The sequence below is a fragment of the Lolium rigidum genome, chromosome 2 (assembly GCF_022539505.1).
Source record: "Lolium rigidum isolate FL_2022 chromosome 2, APGP_CSIRO_Lrig_0.1, whole genome shotgun sequence".
Classification (NCBI taxonomy): domain Eukaryota; kingdom Viridiplantae; phylum Streptophyta; class Magnoliopsida; order Poales; family Poaceae; genus Lolium; species Lolium rigidum.
This window is the reverse complement of record NC_061509.1, coordinates 14,533,660-14,555,190: the sequence shown is the minus strand read 5'-3', so window position 1 is coordinate 14,555,190 and position 21,531 is coordinate 14,533,660. Positions and strand designations below refer to the sequence as shown.

Sequence of the window (21,531 nt, the reverse complement as noted above, 5' to 3'; positions counted from 1 at the left end):
CAATTAAACCCAACTTGGTATAAAAGGCCGATTCACGTATTCCTTCCATATATATTTCTTCACGTCCATCTTGATCGCGGCCCACCTCTGACTTGGTCAAATTCTGGTGATAACAGGTGCCAAACTAAAAAGGAACTAGGCGGAATACATATCGGAACGATGAATCATATAACGCCTAAGGTGTGGATGGTGCTTCATTCCATAGACTATGCTGCCACCTATGTAGGGAAAGAGTATCCCTCGCCGTAGCCTCCAACCGTGTACAGACCTCCGTAAACAGGTCTCAATTTTCCATGCGATGAAGAGGTAACCATAAACGGAGAATACCTGTACATCTGTAGATGACCTGTAACAAAGAGCAAGATTTATTATTAAAAATCTTGTCATTTCTACTCAGCCAAAGCGCCCAGATAACTGCAAGCGCGCCCCCACCCTAAGAAGCAACTTGAACCTTGAATCTATACCATGAAGCCAATTACCAAAGATATTGGCCACACTAGTCGGAGGATACAAGGTAGACGCTACTTGGATGACAGACCAAATAGATCTTGCGAATTGACACTGGAAGAAAGGTGTTTAATAGTTTCATCGTGTTGACAAAAAACACATCTAGTACTTCCGTGCCAATTCCGCTTAACAAGATTATCTTTGGTGAGGATGACACCTCGACGAAGATACCATCCAAATATTTTTATTTTTAATGGTATCTTCATCTTCCAAATTTTCTTATTATTATCAACTGGTAGATCAGACTGAAGTATGGCGCTGTATAAAGATTTGACCGAGAAAGAGCCATCTACATGTAAATTCCATCTAAATTCATCTGGTTCGGGTGATAGATTAATATCCCCCAGCCTTTGAATTAAGGTATTCCATGCCAATAACCTTTGTCCTAGCAAAACCCGTCTGAACGGCACATGCGGTGGAGAGGTAGCCATTACTGAGGCAATGGTATCTCCTTTGCGACGAACGATAATATACAACGCAGGATACTGTTCACTTAGGGGTGCATTGTCTAACCAAGCATCTTCCCAGAACCGTATCTGTGCTCCATTCTTAATTAAGAAAGTTCCATGACGAAAAAAGACATTTTTTGTCCCATTAGACCAGCCCAGAAGTGAGAATCCACAGGTTTCCAAACCACTTGGGATAACGTCTTGGAGCCGATATATTTTCTCCGAAGAATAGTTTGCCAAATCCCATCCTCGGTAAGGAGCTTAAAAAGCCATTTACCCAGCAGGGCTGAATTCTTGACCTCCAGGTCATGAACTCCAAGCCCGCCTTGATCTTTGGGACTACAAACTATACTCTATTTAACCAGTCGATATTTCTTTTTCTCGCTGTCCCCTTGCGAAAAGAATCTGGATCGATAATAATCGAGTTTATGCAGAATTGCTTTTGGCAATAGGAAGAATGATAACATATACAGTACCATATTTGTCAGTACCGAATTAATGAGTACCAATCTTCCTCCCAGGTACAACAATTTACCTTTCCAACTACTAAGGCGCTTCTGTAGTCTTTCTTCCACTATTTTCCATTCAGCAATCGTAAGTCTCCGATAATGAATCGGAATACCAAAATAGCGAATTGGAAATTGGCCTTGCCCACAACCAAAAAACTCTGTATATAGAGCTGTATCATCTTGGGCATCACCGAAACAGAACAATTCACTTTTATGGAAATTGATTTTCAATCCTGACAACTGCTCAAAAGCCGCCAAAATTAATTTCAGGTTTTGAGCTTTTTCGAGATCGTGATCCATAAACAGAATTGTATCGTCGGCATATTGAAGGATAGATAAACCACCATCAACCAGATGTGGAATCACTTCAATCTGACCATCAGACTTGGCCCGCTCTATGAGTATAGCCAGCATATCCGCCACAATGTTGAATAACATTGGTGATAACGGATCCCCTTGGCGTAACCCTTTTCGTGTTTGGAAATAATGGCTGGTGTCATCATTAACCCGAATTGCCACACTACCTCCATACACGAAATCATTAATTAAAGCGCGCCATTCAGGAGAAAAACCTTTCATCCTAAGTGTGTGTTGTAGGAAAGACCACTTGACCTTGTCATAAGCCTTTTCAAAATCTAATTTTAAAATAACCCCATTTAATTTCTTAGTATGCATCTCATGTACCGTGTCATGCAAAACCGCCACTCCATCAAGGATATTTCTTCCTTGCATGAAAGCGGTTTGTGATGGCTGAACAACACGATCCGCAACCGTATTAAGTTTAATGGTGGCCACTTTCGTGAAAATCTTAAAACTTACGTTTAAGAGGCAAATAGGTCTATATTGTTGAATCCTTTCTGCCTCATTAACTTTCGGTAACAAGATTACTTCACCAAAATTTAGACGAAATAATTCTAGTTGTCCAATATGCAGAGCACTGAACAAATCTAGAAGATCCACTTTAATAGTATCCCAGAAAGTTTGATAAAACTCCGCTAGAAAACCATCAGGACCCGGTGCTTTGTTGCATTCCATTTGGAAAATAGCCTTCTGCACTTCTTCCTCAGAATAAGGTGCAGTAAGTAAGCCATTTTCTTCAATAGAAACTTGGGGTATATCGACTGTTAAGTCCTCATTTAGAGAAAATGAGCTTTCATCCGGAGGACCAAATAAGCCTTTATAATAATTAGTAATGTAAGATTTGAGTTGCTCATGGCCTTCAATCAACCGTTCATCTTGATTAAGAGAGTGAATACGTTTTTTCCGATGTCTCCCATTGGCTATACCATGGAAATATCGCGTATTTGAGTCTCCTTCCAAAATGAATTGGGCTTTGGAACATTGATATCATTTGAGTTCCTCTTCGCGAAGGAGACTCGCCATCTGCGCATTGGATTGATTCTTAATTTCAATCTCGTGCGTAGACAACGGTCTCACCTCAGCAACTGCCTCTAGCTCATCAATCAAAGTTGATAAGCGAGCCTTCTCTTTCTTAAGAATTCCCGTCATATGGGTAGCCCAACCAGAGAGACGTCTGCGCATTGCACGCATCTTATTATTCCATCTCAAGATTGGAGTACTACCACCAACTGGCCTTTCCCAAATCGTCTTAACCATCTCATGGAACCCTTCTCTCTGTAACCAGCCAAGTTCAAATTTGAAAGGCCGCTTACAAACAGGTCGGGGGTTCCCAGTAGTTAGGAGGATAGGAGCATGGTCAGACAATTTTTCAATACGTTCTAGTGCACGGACAGACACCATAGGGTATTTATCTTCCCATTCGGTATCCATCAACACGCGATCTAGTTTTTCGTATGTGGGTTCAGGCAAGTTGTTGGCCCAACTAAACTGTCGACTGGACATAAACACCTCTCTTAAGTCAAGGCTATCAATGACAACATTAAACAAGAAAGGCCAATATCCATCAAAAAAACCTTTACTTTTTTCATGAGGAAATCTTAGTAAATTAAAATCACCACCGATCAAAATCGGGTAGGGATTATCTTTAGTAATATTTACCAACTCACGTAAAAAGTCAGCCTTAAAAGCGTCTTGAGCGGCACCATACACAGCAACCAGACTCCACATGAAACCGTCAGCCTTATTCTGAATGTCGAGCTTAATGTGATACTCGCCATCGGAACTAGCTAGAACAGTCATGGTGTCTATGCGAACGCCAAGTAAAATGCCACCAGACCTACCACGAGGCGGGCGAGAAAACCACTGAAAGTTAATCCCGCCCGATAAACGGTCGAGAAAACTCTGTGAGAAATTCCGCCTACCGGTCTCCGATATTGCAATAAAATCTAAATCATAATCTCTACAACCATCGGCAATGTGAGAATACTTAGCCAAATCATCAAGACCTCTGCTATTCCGAAACATGCCATTCATTGATAATAGTTGCTAGTAGTTGGTGCGATCCATTACTGACCATAGCTAACGGTTTCGATGGGTTACTCATGTTGAGTGCGTGATGCAGATTCTACTGAACCAACTGCTTTAAAGTTGAAATATAAAAAATACTCCCTCCTATCAAATTTAAACTGAAGCCACGACAATTATTATGAATCGGAGGCAGTAGTTAAAATGTTCGACTTATTTCTAATTTTTTTTTGGAACTAGCACAAGGTACGCAAGTGACAGCACCAGATACGGTTCTGCTTAAAATGTTCAGCAACTTATTTACTGCATTTAGAAAACTAAAAAAAAATAGGTAAGTACATGTAATCTTTGTTGCAACTGTAAATGGAAGCACAATTTTGGAAAGCAAGGGCAACTGCAAATTCTGAAACCGACCTGAAAAACGGTGGACTTGCCCACCCGCTTCTGAATCACCAGCAAAATGAGCTCATATGTACTCACAAATATCGCAACAAATATCATCTGAAAAGTACTAACTGTAGGCATGCAACAATCGCAACAAACATGCAACATTCCAAAAATATAACGGAACCAACTTAAGATAGTTGAAGAGGGAAACAACAGAAGCAACAGTCTATACATATAATGTTTTTAACTGAAGCAGACAATAACTCGACCGTTTAGACATTTGACACTCCAAATACTGATCCGAAAGACATCGACTGACACTTGAAACACTATCAAATGAAAAGACAACTTAAAGTACAACCTCTTACTCCTCATCAGATTCGGCGCTCTGGAGCCACTCCACAAACCGCCTGGCATTCGCCACAGCCTTGGAGCACTCGCCGGCAGCAACAGCTTCATCGTACCACTGCACAATGGTTTCTTCCTCGAGGACGTCTCCGTCGTAGAGGACCATCAGGACTACAGGCACCTCCTTCAGGGCCTCGGCACTGCACTCGCTGCAGAATGACCCGATAGCCTGGAGCAGTAGAATCTGGGCTCCTTCATCGGGCACAGCGACAGCAAGGTACTCCCGGTTCTTCTTGACATCATTTGCAAACCCCTTGCCTGCACCGTGGAAGAGCGCCTTAAAGAGAGCATTCATCACATCCTTGGCGGGCAGAGTTGAGGAGGACAACACAGCCTTGAGCTGAGCTGCAGTGGCAACGTTGCCCAAGCTAGACTTGATCTCCTCAACCAGTTCATCATAAGGAGTCTCCTCAGTGGAAAGCACAACCATTTCGGCAGTTGCTGCACTCAGCTGCTCCGCGATGCGCTTCCTGGCAGCCTCTGCTGACGTATCAGTTTGCCACTGCACATCGTCGTCATCTTCATCTGCAGCATCTCCACTATGAGTTGGCGAGGTTGAATGTTCTTCTTCAGACGAACCCCCACCGCCGCCAGCCTTCTTCCTTGTAGTGACACGTTTCACAGTATTCTCCTTCGACGAACAGCCTTTCTTCTTTGCCGCATCCTTTTTGAGTTTCTTCATCTCCTCATCAGCAGCCGCGCCTTCTTTCAGCCGCTCCTTCTCTGCTCTCCGCATAGCTTTCTTGTCTTTGCCTCCCTTCTTCTCTTCCGGTGGGTTTTTCAAGATGAAATTGGTCAGCTTGTCCCTCATGTCAACATCTGAGAGGAAGCCACAGGCAGCGCACTTCAGAGATATAGTCTGTTTCTTAGAGACGAGGACCTCCGTCTCAGGGTTGCCACAGTTAGCACATTGCACATACTTCTTGATGAAGTTCTCAAGAATAGCAGCTAGCTTTCCGGTGTCATGAGCACCATTAACTATGGATATCCCAGTCTTTTCATCAAATTTAGATTGCGCCCCAAGCTCACACCCAAAGTACTTCGTTGTGTAGGAAGCTGGTCTGGCAAGCGCTTTTGCTATATCAACCATGTTCACGATATTCGTCTTGATGCCATTCCCACGGCCTTCTATTTTGGTCAACATTCTAGGCATCTTGTACCTGTAGAAGGCATCATCCTTGTTGGAAGCACCAATGTTTTGCAGCGCCATCTTGTCTCAAGCTTTCAGTCGTGTCCAAATTCAAAAACAAGAGTAGCTGCTCGTCCTTCAAAAGAACTAGGCTGACTTTGAGCAGTGGCAAGTGACCTAATGGGCACGAGAAGCTTATCCCTTTTCCTCGTTGTATGAGAATACTCTCCCGGCAATCCAACTGATTCCAAGTAAACCGAATCTTGTTCAGACATTAACGAAGCTTCGACCTCTAGGAACTCCACTTTGTCAGATTGCTGCAAACAAACGCTGTCACCTGAATTAAGACAAGTCAAAGATAAATCATTAGGCCTTCTTCATACATGGTAAGATTGGAAAAACAATTCAGCCAAAGGCAAAATCACAATGACAGAAAAGGGGGCACAAGATTACACTATCAATTCATATGCATCAAACATTCCATACAAGCTACAGCACACGTGTGGTCAGTACAAACATAATCAGATAGTAACAAAAAGTACCAATGATCATGGTTCCGTGCAAACTACAGATTCAATGTGGAAGCAAATCCTACGCAGAACAACCAACATGTTCATCAAAGAAGGAACGAAGCCTATTAGACTGAACAACTGCACGTTTAGGGCAACTCTGCTCTAGTGTCCTACATGATTACATAGGTGATATGTCTCTTATGCTACTACATTTAAGATCTTGCAGCATACATTAGTTACTTCGTTACTGTGCAAAGCAGGGAATACTGACATTCTCACATTTGGACCAAACAACTTGTTATAATTGCAAAGTATATCCCATATCTAATTAAGTGGCACAAAGATCAGAACCCACAAGTAATCTTATCAAATTGTACAGGCAACTATTGTACTAGCAACATCCAAAGGGCATTTAACCATAAGTGAAAATCTCTAGATTTGATTGATTGACCAATGAAAACGCTCAAACAGTGACACTGAACATCAAGCGAAGAACATTAACCATAGGTGCAACTCTTTAGATTTTATTAATCGATCAAATAAGACACTCAAACAGCGATACTAAGCTAAGTAAGAACCACTAGGCCAGTAAACAAAACTGATACAACCATGTCCCCATCCTTAGGTAAATTGACAAATGATTGCGAACTTGTGATACCTAACATTCACATCATTTGCCTCAATTCACAATGGTGAAAGCGATGCTCATGATGGCAAGCACATGTTTTTCGATAAAGGGCGCTTTAGGCAAGCACATGTACACAACATGTACCTCACGCAATAAATCAAAACTGACGGCATATGCTACGAGTGCTAAATCGTATCCTGGCTGCATCCATGGAGATCAAACTACTCCCCATGAAAAACAAATACCTGAGGCAAACCAGTGGAACTCAACCTGATACCGACATACTATAGCCTAACGATACTAAGATTTATTTATTTATTTTACACACGGACACCCAACCCTAGCTCATAGGGGTGTCCGCAGCAGGAATCGGTAAATTGACGAAACAAAATACAGAGCGGAAGTAATCGGTCGAGCACAGAAGGATCTGTTCAAACCGAACTAATAACAACGGAACTGAACGAGCGATGGTTGGAGAGGACGGACGAGATTACTCACCGGCGTGGAGGGCTGGAGCAGAAGCGCGTTCCGGTCGATGGCGGCGATGCGACGGGGCGGTGGCGAGAGTATGATTTAGGCGTGCGTCCGTGCGGATTTTATACTGAAGAAAATCGACCGGCGGGGGTGAATTCGTGACGAATTCGGCTTCAAATACTACGTACTCGGTGCCGTTCGTCTCAAGTTTCCATGTTTATCTTTTGGAAAATTCGTCTAAACTTGCAAGTCAAGTAAACCCCAATTTGAATTTCGTGACGAATTCGGTTACCATTGTGTATGTACTTTTTTCTTTTAGAAAGTTAATAATATTTACATATTTGATGAACTGTTTTTACAAAAAAAGGCAATATATGTTATATAAAATTACTATATTATTTTTTGAAACGAGGCACGCTTTTATATTGATAGAAGAAGAGAGCTACAAGGAGCTCGAGTTGCATGGTACACTGTAGGACAACGCCCTACCGAAACACACACGGGACTACTCGTGGCATCGGATGTGTCGGCACCCGGCAAGGGCCCAGGAAGCTGCGTCGTCAAACAACTCCCGCGCGGCCACGTCTAGAGATCGGTGCAAGCCCCGGAAGATGCGTGCATTCCGCTCGCGCCAAATTGCCCAGATCACTAGCAGGGCTAGGGACTTGGCAGTTTTGGCCGGGACGCCCACCAAGGCGGATAGCGATGCGAGCCAAGACGGGAGCGACGCCGCAGGGAGGCTCCATGCATCAGGCCGCAGCGTAGCAGTACCATACTTGTCCGCCACCCTGAACCACAAGGCCGTGGACCAAGGGCACTCCACCAACAGGTGCTCGCCGTCTCCAAGTTGCGCATACACAAGGGGCAGAAGTAGGAGTTCGGCCAACGCCTTGCCATGAGGCGGTCCGCCGTGAGGACCCGGTTTTGGACGAATAGCCAGGCCAGCAGTCTACATTTGGCCGGCGCCCAGGCTTGCCAGATAGTAGGCAGCAGCGGCGATTGCGTGGATCCCAGGAACTGCATCCTATAAGCAGAGGAAGCCGAGTAGGAACCGGACTCGGAGCAACGCCACGTGAAGGCGTCCGCAGCTGCCTAATTTATTAAACGGTATTTATCTAAAGAGGGCGCGTTGAGTCGTGTGTCCTGGGATTCAATCGGTTTTCGTGTTCATTAGTGTGGTTTCAGATTAATTTTTTCCGATCTATGTTTATCATCATTAGTGATGGTTGTTGCTCTAGTGTGATAGTTCTACATGGTCTTTGCACAATGACTTTCCATATGTCTACTACAACAAGCTCGGTTTTATCACACCGACTCTCCTCTATACGCCATATATTCATCACCACTATATTGATATAAAAAAGATCCAGAATGACCACTACTACTTTTTTTTTTTAAGATCCAACTTCTCATTGATTATCTAAGGAAAACTGCAGGATGAAATTACGTCTGGAAACGAACATAAAAGAGAGAAGAAAGAAAAATTCCCTACCTTGTAAAAACTACTACTCATAAGACACAAACTCAAGGAGTACTACTGTATCTTATTTTTGTCCCTATAAAAGACAGTTTATTACTCATAAGACACAAATCATCCTGCTTCACCCAGGTGCACCGTCAGTTTCACCAAAGGGTAAATTTCGTCCTTCAGTAAAAGTTAGCCTCATCTCATCTCATCTTTTCATGGAATAAATGCAGTTTTGGAATATATATGGAGAACAGTTACCTTTCCACATCTGTTCCTCTTGTAAACATCCAACTACGTAAATGTTCATACCGTGTTACCTTAGTGCATAGAGTGATTCATTAATGTGCTGCAAATACATACCAAGATAAATGGACTGATCTTATGGCAATACCAAGACCCAGGGTAGCAGGGTCCCCTATCTTATCAAAACCAAGGACATGATAACAGACAGCAAAAGTGCCCCCATCTGCGTGCCCATTCCTGCACCCGGCGCGCTTGACGAATCACCACCTGGCGCCTTCCCGTTGTTCGTCTCAGGTTTCTCTGTTGGGCAAGTGTAACCGCAGAGGCTGGGCCGGACAACTCGGTAGACACCTTTGCTCGCCAAGACGTAGACGTCCTTGCTGTTGTCCTCGCCAAAGGAATATATGTAGCCAAGCGACGGGAGAGGGCTCCCAGCAGCGCTCTCACAGGGTATGGGAGTGTTCTTGGAGCAGCCGAAGGAGATCAAACTGGAGGTGTAGTTCCCGCTGCTCTCAGGGGTCTCCGTGCCGGTCCACATGGCTGATGCGTACAGGTCAGCATACAAGTACCTGAAGAACACATTAGCAGATGTATCTTATAAAACACAGCCTCAAGAAACGGTTCATATAATAGTTCAGTGACATCTTTCAGCTCAAAATCAGTGCAAGGGGAGTTAGAGGAAGTCAAGAAAGATGCTCCTCAACAGCGCTTGTACCTTCCATACAAGCAGGGGTCGGCAGATCCTCGATAGACATAACCACCCATGATTGACGCAGATCCAATGTTTTTATTGACATCGGAATGGTTGTATCCCATGATAGGAGGAATGACGTTTGTGGACTTGAGTGATGTGTTTCCTCCAGGTGTCCATGGTGGATCGTAAACCAGTGGACCCTCATAAATACGCCACCCGTAGTTTCCACCCTTTGAGATCAGATCAACTTCCTCGTATTTATCCTACATAGCAGGGGCAATATACAGAGGCATATAATAATCAATGATTAATAGTTTTAATATGCCCCCGCAAAAAAAAATAGTTTTAATATGCACATATCGTGCGAGCAGTACGGGCTGATCTTTCAGAGAATATAGGATTAAAAGTTTTAAAATGCACATATCGTGCAAGCAGTACGCGCTAATCTTTCAGAGAATATAGTAAGCGATCAAGCTAGATCCCATGGATGTAAAGTATAGCCCCATGGTGATATCGAAGTAATCGAAATAACGAAGCAGAGATACCATTACTACATACAGTTATTAAGCAATATATAAATACGACACTTCACATATTGAACTGCTTATGATTTTGAAATGTACCTGACCAACATCTGCACAGTAGAAGTAGGAAGGCCTCTCAAAATCAAAGCTGCATCTCCAAGGGTTTCTAACACCCAATGCCCAAATTTCTGGTTCTAAGCCACTATCATCAGAGAACGGGTTGTCTTTTGGAATGGAATAATTACCCCATAAGCTTTGGTTAGTGATTTTACCCGGTCCTGAAAAACGAAATAAAAAACAGAGAACTTAGGGGGGACAAAATGATCAAATCTTAATAAACGACGATGCTCCACAGGTTGGTACAGTCTGACTGACAGAATTAGTTGTGCTGGCAGCAGAGAAGGTTAATCCAGATGCCGTAGATTAAATAACTTGAGTGAAAAATGATGAATTATGAATTGAGAACATACAGAAGTAAAACACTACTTCGATAAATAGGTTCCACTATGGAACAAGTGTACTAGATTTGACTAGCATGTTCTTTAGACAGGAAAATAGCTGCCAGTAGTTTATGTACAAAATACAACTGAACCAAAAGACGATAAGTCATGCTTGTCGTGAGCCCTCCCCCGTCGCCATCGTCGCCTATCTCAAGCTGACGTGTACTACATTTGACTATCCCATTCTTTTGACAGGGATATAATGTGTCCAGTATTTAGTTACTAAATACAATTGTACCAACAACGATATGCCACTAAAGAAATCTCACTGAAGGGGGTAGTTAGGACTTGAGTGCACCATGTTATTTTATACTAGTAAAGATGCAAATTTCCTAGTAAAACGAGTAAACGGCTAAGAGCTACTCATATACATAGATGTTTGAGGACTGAACCTTATGATAATAAAAGATAAGAGAAGCATACAAAGATGTTCTATGAAAACTTAAGGATCGGAAGTGAAGAAAATAAAAATAGTATTTTAACTCAAGTAAATCTAACAAATGACAAAAGGGCCTTCTCTAAGGGTTACCTGGTGCACTGTCTATGTCAAGCCTCATGATTTTCCCCAAAAGTGACTTTTTGTTCTGTGCAAAATTAAAAGGGTCTCCTTTCTGTCCACCATCCCCCATCATGAAGTAGAGGTATCCATCAGTAGGTCCAAAAAGTATCTGACCTCCATGCTGAGATGTATAAGGCAACCCCATGGTAAAAATCCTTTTAACTTCAGACGGATCAGCAGACGTCACCTGAAAAGAATACGTAAACAAGAGGGTGAATGGACAAGATTCAGGGGACATCATGAGGGCATGAATGGAAGAGTGTATCCAGAGGAGCAAACCTCAGAAACATTCGATGATGAACCTTTAGCAGAATACTCCGACACAACAGCCTGATACTGGCATGGCTGAGCGCCATTATCAAGGCCAAGCTTCGAGGGATCGCAGCCCACATCAGAGTTGCAAGAGCACCTGCCAGAACAGCTGGGTGACTTTGTCCTGTCACAGTTGTAGGAAGCGAAGAAGCGTCCGTTGGTCGCAAAGTCAGGATGGAACGCCATGCCCATGAGCCCAAACGCGGAGTCAAAATGCACCTGGTCAGTCAGATCGACGAATGGGGTAGCCTCGTCGAACCGCAGTGTGCCTCCTGAACCCTGCTCCGGCACAGTGGCCAGCCATATCTTCCCAGCTTGGGTGCCCAGGAAGACTCTGTTAGACCCATCAGGGTGAGGAACCATGTTGAGGTACGGAATGGACCCATTGTCGATCCTCTCTAAGCATATCCCTTTCGGAGTGACCGAAGTTTCGGTAGTGTTAAATGAAACTGTGTTCCCGCCAAAGCATACTGATCGGTCAGTAGCTGCGCCACCAAACGACGTGCAGAAGTCGTTTTCAGACTGCCAGGCATCAGTAAGCTTCGACGGTGAGCTGGGTAGCCCTGCGCCTCCTTGCAGCGGTGGCTGAAAGGGGGAGTTGAGTATGGTCGCGTCCTTGCAGGTTTCCCAGACTAGCTTGCAGTAGTCCTGTGTTGTTGTTTCCTTGGACTGGGAGGAAGTCGCCGAGGAGGTAGAATTGCACAAGAAGGGGATCGGTCTGATGTTTGGACCGGCGTCGAACAGTTCAGCGGAGTATGGGTTGCATTTCTAAAAATAACGGAATCGTTAAATTCAGTACATCGATTCATGAACGCATTAACTGACACGATGATCGTCTCACAAAGCTTCTATCTTTGTTCATGTACAGTTTCTGTTCATCCATTTATAACTACCAGAATTATAAAGTTACTGGGCTTAGTATACCAACCCACATGACATGGCCAGTGGCCACGGCCACATGCATGTAAGATTCAGTCTTACTCGAGAAAATCATCCTAGGAATTCGTCCGAATCTGAATCTGATGTTGTTTACACACAAACGAAAGAAAGTAGCTCTACACAAACATATGTTAACTCCCACCAAGTTAAGTATCATGTCAATTATTTGAGCAGTAATTAAGGAGTATCATGTCAATTATCACTAAGATCAGATGTCAGATCTTGTACTTGCAGCTTCACGATCGAGACAGTACTGCCTAGGGTGAGTAACTGAAGCACCCAGAGCTTAACTTTTATCCAGGGAAGCAAACAGTCGAGCACATGGAGTGCGGGCGGGCGTACGTACCGCGCAGAGGACGGACTTGAGGACGGCGGCGCAGGGTGCGTCGGAGACGTTGGCGGCGTCGAACTGCTTGCGCAGGGCGGCGTCGGCGGCGGCGTCGCAGCAGCTGGCGCCGGCGTAGCCGCAGAAGGCGAGCGTCCCGTTGAGCGGCAGCGGCGCCCCTGCGCAAGAAACAACAAGAAGAAAGATGAGCAAGAGAAAGTGGAAGTGCCCCCTCCGCCCCTGAGGCTGAGCAGTTGTAGGTGTGCTGACTTTGGTCGGTGCAGAGCGGGAAGGCGCGGGAGGCAGGGAGGAGGAGAAGGAAGCCCAAGACTAAGCAGGCGCAGCAGAGGACGGCGGCAGGACGCGGCCGGCGGCTCGTCGGCATCGGCATCACCGCATGAGCTCCTCTTGCTGGATCAATCAGCTAGCTAGCCGTGTAGTGCAGTCCTGTTAGCTACGGAGTGTGAGTGCGATATCCAGTGAGTGAGACTGTGAGATGGATGGATGCAGTGCAGTGGCACTGGACATGTTTGACCAACCCACTGCAGCTGCGGCTGGTCGGATTGATTGGCTCGGAGACGTTGATTGTCTTGTTAGCTAGCTAGTGGACTGGTAATGGATAGCTGCTCGGGTGTCTGACTTATTTGGCAAGGCAGTAGGTTAGCACGAACGCCCCATGCATCTTGGTTGGTGGTCACACCTTGCTAACTTTACTTTGCTACATGCCTCCATATATAGTCAGCGTATGTGGAGAGTGGACTTTTAGAACCCGGAGACATTTGCTCCGGTCGCAACTCCGACATCTATTGGTCCACGTCACTTGTAGGACCAGTCATATGGCAGGGTATTGACAGGGTATTCTTCCAGTGAAGTAAAAGAATTGATGGGTATATTACTGCGGGCCCCATGTCAGAGGAGAGTAATAACTCCGGTGACCCTCATCCCCTCCCCGCGAGTCCCGCATCCGTACGCCGCCGCCGGACACCACGCGCACGCCGCCTCGAATCCTCGGGGCTGCTCCGTCGGCTTGTCCGGAGGAGGTGGTGCGGGGGCTATCTCCGGCGCCGTCTCGCGGGAAGACTCCAACGAGGAGCGCGTCGCCGGCCGGAATGCCGATCCCGCGCGAGCAGACAGTACATGGCGGCGTCCGGCGGCTGCGGAGACGCCGCGGTCGGTGCGAAAGCCTACGCCATGGGAAAGGTACGGATGGTGGCGTCCGAGTTCGAGACGGCCACGGCGCCACCGCCGTCGAGCAGCAGCGGATTCGTGGTCCGGACCATGGCGCCCGGGATTTGGTACGGACGAACGCGCCCGCCGTCGCGATGCGGACCATCCGCGATGTCGTATCGGCTCCGGGGCGGCACGACCGCGTCCGGCTGGCCGGCCACTCGCTCCGTTCCACCATCTCGACCCTCGGTGGCAAGACCATGGCCGGGCGGGCGTCCTCCTCCCCAAGACCATGGCCAACAGAGAGAAGGAGACTAGGAGAGAGACCTGCACCCGTCCTTGCGATCTGTTCAACTGTTGTGCTGAAAGTTTCAGGCCTGAAACCATCTTTCTCTCTCCCATAATGTTGGTCCTACCTTACGTATTCTTCTGTATTTTTGTTTACCATCAAGAAAATAGGCTCTGCACACTCAAGTGGTCCTGCTTTCAGTGGCCAATAAAATGGCGGCACATGCCCGGAGCAAATGCCGCTGGGTTCAACCGTGCCTTTTCCGCGTATGTGTGTATACCTAGTATTTAGAGCATTAGGTTGGTGTTTTTTTATCGAGATCCAGTCCGGTCCGCGAGAAAGAAAAAACAGAGCCTCCTTTGCCACATGGCTCAGTCCAAGCTGTTGGAAACGGTTTTAAACTGGTTAGATCGTGAGATTCAGATCCTACAAAGGCATGTACAATGAAAAGTGTTTACGGAGATATACTTAAAAAAATAGTTTTAACTAAACAAACTAGGCACCTCTTCTTGACAAATAGTAAGTCTAGTGCTTACCAAAAAGTTAGGTTTATTTTTATAAACACCTCACTATGCACCTTGCTGCCTTGCATTGTACATGGCCTAAAAAAAAGCTCATTCGAGAAAATTGCTTTTGTACTATGTTTTGGGGTTTTGCAACATGACAACAAAGGGTTAGGCGCCCGCGCCGCCGCCCCCAACTGCGCCCTTCCCTCCAACCCTCCCCCTCGCCGCCGCCGGAGGACCCGCCAGGCGAAGCCTTGGTGGCGACGTTGTCGGCGGGGGCCTCTCCCCCGGGCGGCGGCTCCGCTTCCTCTCGGCTCTGGTGGCGTTCTTCGGTGGGGATTCAGCGGCAGCGTGGTGGCGCGGCCCTCCCCAGCGAGCTCGGCGCCTCGATGGTGACGAGGGGATCAGCCCCCTCCGCCGGGATGGCCCTGCAGCGGCGCCGGCAGCCTCGGGTCCATTGGTGGCCATGGCCATGGCCAGGGCGGGGCTGCGAAGCTGAGGCGGTTGCTGCAGCGGCGCTAGCTGCTGCTGCCGGACGCCATGGTGGTGTCACGGTTGCAGGCTAGTTGGCCAAGGCCCCGACGTTGGATGAGGGATTGGGTTCCCGATCTGGCCGGCGGCTGTTGCGTGGCGGACCAGGTGGCGTCGTCGTCAAGGTGTCGTTATCTTCTTGAATACGTCGTCCAGGCCATCGAGGAGGGACCGATGCAGCTTTCAGAGTTTGGGGTTGGTGATGTGCTGCAGGTGGTGGCCGCGGCCCAAGGCTTATGCTTCTGGGGCGCAATGTACGACGTGGCAGATGCTCCGTTCGATATGTTCCCCAAGTCCGTCAAGACCCTGCCTTCTTCTCACCGACTCCTCTAGGCGCATGAGGGGAGGTACGTTGGTCTAGGTTGCCTTGGAGTCGAGGTCGAGTCGGTGTTGTCTTCCTTGGTTCGTGACATGGTCTTGAAGCCTTGTGCTCCTTTTCTCGCCATTCGTGGCAGAATGTTGGGCAAGAAGAGTCGTTTATCATCGGGTGTGTTGAGGGTGTGTTGTTTGCCGCTTGGCGTTGTATCGTGGTGTAACGTTGTATCGTTGAGTGGAGTTGTAGCCTTCTTAGCTTTGTATCGACCGTCTTGGCCTTTCTTCTATATGATTGATACACCTTCCAAGGTGTATTCTTGAAAAAAAAATAGCTCATTCTGAAAGGTGCGAGTTTCTGAATTTTTCCTTCAATCAAGGTTCTATGAAACTCTTTTCTTTCTCATGGTGGTTTGTTGAAACTATAATGGCATCTACAATGTGGCGCTTAGTGCGGGCGCTAGGGGTAATAATCCTAGCAGTTTTGGTCAAATGCCTCCCGATCCTTGAATATATCTTGTCTCGACTCTTATGCACGCCCGGCGCTCCACCTTTTTTGCCGCATGCACAGAAACAGCGGACTCTTACCTATTTTGTGGATGAGCTAGTAGTTCAGTGGCTAGAGCGCAGTGGGGTTTCTTTGCTGGCCCGAGTTTGAATCACGTGGGCCCAATATTTTGCGTGGTTTAGCTCCGGTCCTCACACACCTTCCACCTTAATGCCGATGCCCAGTCTTGTTTTATAATTGAATTATTTTTGCTGCACAAGCGCCTACCTAAGAGTCTACCATTGTACATGCCCTAACAACATTAGTAGTGGCTTGTGATATTTGCTCAAGAAGAAAGAGCATGTACACCGTATTATCCGTCATCCATGCTCTCATGAGGCGGGGACGGTGACATATGGGCGACAGGGACGAGCATTGACAATGGAGACGATGACATGGACCGGTGGTGGAGACAAGTATCGGAGGTCTACATAGCAGGGTTAGAAGGGTCAGACGCTGGCACTATAGAAGAAAACCATGCTCCCAGGATTAGAGGGATGGTCGAGGGTCATGGTAGGACGGTAGGAAGAAGTGGTTGGCTCGGTGCACGCCATGAGAATTGAGCAAGCTCAGACAAACCAATTGGGTGCGACAGAAGAAGAAAAATGTCTAAAAGATCAACAGACATTCTAGAAGAAACAAAAGACTGAATTATATATATGCAACCACAATAATGTTTATCTTGTAGTGTAGCTGTACTTTTTCCATTGATATTTAGAAATGGTGGTACCAGAGAAATAGACAAGGAGACATGGATCCCAACCAATCATGCAAGTGGTGATTTCTTTATACTTCTATATGACATCTCGCCAGATCACGCTTGATCATATGATGCTCAGATTGATGGAGCTATCAAATACATATGTATGGGCAAGTTTGGTTGGACTGCGATACTTTTAATACTGGTTATGTCTACTGAATTTGGTCATCTGCCGTGCATCACCAAGTGACAAAGGAAATGATAGAGTTGCACCTTCTCTTTCATTCTTGTCGTGGTCAGATAGGCCGCGCAACGCTTGTTAATTCATCCATTTGTCCCCTTTTTGTTCGTTTTTGAGTCCATTGACTTTCTAAATTTCTACTGCATACTTCCTCCGTTATGAAATACTACCTCCATCTCAGTTTAATAGGCACGCACGTAGTTTAAGAAATTGTTTTAACCATTATTTTGGTCAATAAAATATGAAATTTATGTCATAAAAATTATATCATTGGAAAACCTTTTAGCATACGAATCTAATGATATAGATTTTGTAGACATAAAATTTATATTTTGTTGACCAAATCAATGATCAAAGTTTGTCTTAAACTGCGTGCGTGCCTGTTAAACTGAGACGGAGGGAGTAGTCTACATTCTAGCCCTAAAATTTATTCCAAAATAGTACTATACATTCTAAGTTTTAGTCAACAACAACACTGAAAACGATGTGGTTTTGTTCTTTTTATTGGAGGTTTCTATTTTTAATGTAGCTTGGATTGGTTGTTCACATATCTAAGTAGTACTAATAACTGCAATGCTAATTTGTCTCATTTTTTTAGAATGTAGACTAAATCAGAACATATAGAGTAGATTTGTATGGGCAATTACTTCACCAAGGGAACAGTGGTGGCGCCACCGGAGGGCGAGGAGGGGTGCCCCCCGACTCGAGGGTTTAGGAGCAGGAACCCCCACTACTCCGAGGTCCAGCGGGGCAGCGCCATTACAGAAGAGGGGCGAGGGATGAAGCTTTTTGGCAGAAGTCAAGGAAGAAGCAGTTTTTTTTTAGAATAAGAAAGAAGCAGTTACGTGCTGGTGTTAGACCATGGGCTTGATTCACAGAATCACAGGTGAAATGGAAGAGGCCCAATAGGCAGTCAGGTGTCCAAAGAAAAGAATCAATTTCAAATACTTCACATTTTGAGCTACACAAAAACAATAGACGTGTGTGGATCTAAGTAAGCACATTTTTAAATCTCCTAACTTAATTAGATTTCATTATTTTTTGTCTAGACCATAATACAAAAAATCCGCATTCTGAGCATGCTTATTTCAAATCTCCAAATTTTATCATATTTTTCATTTTGCATTGCGATTTTGCATGCTTATATTTTTGTGTTTATTTTCAAAAAAAAATGCTGATCCCAGTGATGCAGCCTGCAATCAAGTTCTAGGACAAGCCGCCAAGGTCCAGGCTGGGATGGATGCCGAGGAAGAAGCGGCATGGATCTACAAGACGTAAAAAAAAGGAAACGGTAGAACGCCAACTGCTAGCAACATATTTGAATTCCCCTCACTTTTTGAATTTATTATTAATCACATCTAGTTTGATTTTATGCCTCAAAAAATTAGACCTTATTTGTTCAAGCTGGCCCATCTCAATTGTTGGCTCTGCCAGTGCAAGGGAAGGCCAACTTCTCACCTTTTCGGTCACTCTCACCCCGCTCGTTCCTTCACTGTGGCGACATGGCACTTCTGTCCGGGGTTCGTTTCCGCCTCAGAAGGTGATGGTGGAGCACGACAGCTTGATCAACTGGATCGGGTTGCGGTTCGTGCTGATGGAAACACAAGAGTTGTAGGGTGAGAGTCCTTAAATTGGTGGACTTATCCCACAAACGTCGCCTTGTTGAAGCCTTGAAGGTATTGCCCCGTAAGAAATATGTACATTATGAGTTCTGACCCACGCACGACATGCTTAACAAAACATGTGTCTTCTTCTACATGTTGATGCTCCGGCACCAAATGGTCTCGTTCATGCTTCGGCACCAAGTGGTCTCATTTGTTCTCTAGGAGGAGGGGTTGATGCATCTGTCCACACAAATTGAGAATGGTAAATGAGATCATTAGAAATATAATACTTCCCATATTTAAAATGTGGATATTGTAAAGTTAAGACAATACATGGATTAATAGTAATCCTATTAATATCTAGTATGCATCACATGAAACATTGTCCTTGTAAACTTGGTTTGGTTGTACTCCAACCAACCTTTTGATCTTTCTTCTCCTGCCTAACATATATACATGCATTTTTCTTGCATGGTTAATAAAAAAAATATTTACTTATGATTGTGTTCTTTTATCAATTACTGAAAACTTCAGTACATTAACTATTAGTTAAAAAATTCTTTAATGCACTAAAACATGTCTTACATTCTAGGATGGAGGTAACATTTTTTCTTGTTTTCAAGATGTGCCTATTTTTAGGTATTATTAAGATATTAAGGTTGTGTGGCATTGCGCTCGGACTTATAATAATGTTTTCCCAACCCCCACTTTTTTAATTTAGTGGTTGTCTGGTCCTCTTTTGAGCACATTTGGATATATTTGAACGACAAGTTATGACATCTTTACATTGATTTCTATTTTGTAGGGATTTTTGCTTTGGTGTCCCCTCCAAACTTTGCCCTCTTGTGGATGGCTAGGATCTCCTGAACCCCTTTGTGGAATAACTTATTCTAATTTATCCCTTCAACTTTAGTGGTTGATAGGGGAGGAGAGGATACCGAAACACACCTCATTTTGTAATCACAATCACCCATCCCATTTTCCTTATCTCCCTACGATCTCCGCAACTTATTACACACCATTATTAGATCTAACATGTCCGAGCCATTCATGCCACTTTTCCACGTGCACCCCTTCTTGCAAACAAAAACCCCTATCCATCTACCACACGGAAAGGAAAGGAAGTTCCCCCTCGAATTGCAAGGAAAAAAATAAAGATGCGGCTTGATTTATGTTTAGAAAGAAAAGAAGCAACCAGTAAAGTTTGGACCAAGAAACATGATAAAAGCTCATTCGGAGGAAAAAAAAACAACTTCAAATTTGTCGTGAAGATCTCGTGCGCATCACGCTCACAACGTTCATTCACAAAGCTATACAGTCCTGGAATGTCTCTACACATCTTTTTGTTTCCAAAGCTACATACTTATATGGTTTTGCTTTTCGTAGCAACAAGTAGTGTATTTAGATAGCAAGAATAAGACCCGTGAAGTGAGTCTAGATGTCGTATATTTTAATTTTACTAATTGAATGTCCATGAGTTGGCACGGGTTTTTTTACCGCATGGTAAAGTGTGCGTTGCTACGCAATAAAAAAAAAAGACTTGGAAGGGGAAATGCACTTTGGCTCATAGGAGCATTTGCTCCTATTGTGTGAATCCACATTTCAAAGTGTCAAAAAATTCTAAACTAAATTTTTACATGTACATCTAGACATTTTATGTTGGTACACAAATTTTCAGAAATATAAAGTTTTTTATGTGGCTCCTGTTAAAATGACAAATTTTGATGTTGTAACACGACTACGTACAACATATTTTTTTTGTCTTTTTTGTACACACCACACAAAATGTTGTTTTTCCATAAAAACTTGTTTACGAACATAGAATGTCACGATGTACACCAAAAAAATTATGTCAATTTTTTTTAACATTTTTAAAATTAATTTTTAATTATTTTGTATAATGGGAGCATTTGCTCCTATGAGCCAAAACGCCACTTCCGCTTGGAAGTCTTTTTTTTTTGAAAGCCTTCTTCTTTTCTTTTTGTTGACTGGTGGAACTTGGAAGTTATCTGTCAGTCACTAGGAGGGTGCCTTTGTCCTTTTGGTGGGCTGTGGGCTGATGGGCCAGGAGAAGATGATTTAAACGCGGGGCCAGGTGGTGGCGGGACAGGAATGCTAGGCAGGCTCCCTCTGAAGTGCAATATCCTGTATCGGTGTTGTCGGCGAGCCCATGTATAGCGGTTGAGCTGAGCCATGTATAGCAAGTGGGCGAGTTTATGCTCAAAAAAAAAAAACAAGTGGGCGAGTATAGTACTGTACTACAGTGGAATACCTCAAAAAAATAAAAAATAATACAGTGGAGACCCGGAGATAAGATCCATCTGTCAGTGAGTGCCTCTCTGGCACATGAAAACGAAACGGAACACCTTGCACCTTGCACCTTTGCATTGCCCCACACGCCAACTATTAGAACCAGCAAAAGGCAATAATCAGGACAAATTCGACGATTAGGACAGAGATGGATAGACGACGATGATCCAACTACCATACACTATAGTCCTAGTCCTAATTATTGCGCCGTGTCTCTAGCTCTCTGCGTGGCTGCTTCTTAATTCTCACGAGCTAGCTACCCCTGCCAACAACCTCGATCGATCATCCGTCCTTCCAAGGAAGAAGAGGCGGTAGTTCCCCATTTGGAAAGAAGGAAGAAGAGGTAGTACTAGCAAAGGAGAAGGAGCTTCA

The 21,531-nt window shown here is 44.8% G+C and overlaps 2 protein-coding genes across 2 annotated transcripts; both read right to left on the bottom strand.

Annotated features, from left to right (window-relative positions):
• Positions 1-4,518: 4,518 nt before the first annotated feature.
• Positions 4,519-6,063, bottom strand: LOC124685991 (eukaryotic translation initiation factor 5-like). Its single transcript, XM_047220007.1, has one exon. The coding sequence runs from the start codon at positions 5,853-5,855 to the stop codon at positions 4,602-4,604; it is 1,254 nt and encodes a 417-aa protein (XP_047075963.1). The 5' UTR covers positions 5,856-6,063; the 3' UTR covers positions 4,519-4,601.
• Positions 6,064-9,098: 3,035 nt separating this feature from the next.
• On the bottom strand, positions 9,099-13,343 carry LOC124691321 (HIPL1 protein-like). Its single transcript, XM_047224595.1, has 7 exons — positions 13,223-13,343; positions 12,974-13,131; positions 11,656-12,456; positions 11,347-11,563; positions 10,417-10,595; positions 9,815-10,056; positions 9,099-9,668 (listed from the first exon to the last, which is right to left on the bottom strand). The coding sequence occupies exons 1-7, from the start codon at positions 13,341-13,343 to the stop codon at positions 9,272-9,274; spliced, it is 2,115 nt and encodes a 704-aa protein (XP_047080551.1). The 3' UTR covers positions 9,099-9,271.
• Between the last annotated feature and the right edge of the window lie 8,188 nt (positions 13,344-21,531).

Bases quoted from the DNA above. Each gene is read 5' to 3' on its own strand.
- LOC124685991 (XM_047220007.1), bottom strand. From the start codon at position 5,855: ATGGCGCTGCAAAACATTGGTGCTTCCAACAAGGATGATGCCTTCTAC.
- LOC124691321 (XM_047224595.1), bottom strand. From the start codon at position 13,343: ATGCCGATGCCGACGAGCCGCCGGCCGCGTCCTGCCGCCGTCCTCTGC. The intron at 12,457-12,973 runs GTACGTACGCCC...CGTTATTTTTAG, and splicing joins TCAAGTCCGTCCTCTGCGCG to AAATGCAACCCATACTCCGC. The intron at 11,564-11,655 runs GTTTGCTCCTCT...TATTCTTTTCAG, and splicing joins CATCATCGAATGTTTCTGAG to GTGACGTCTGCTGATCCGTC.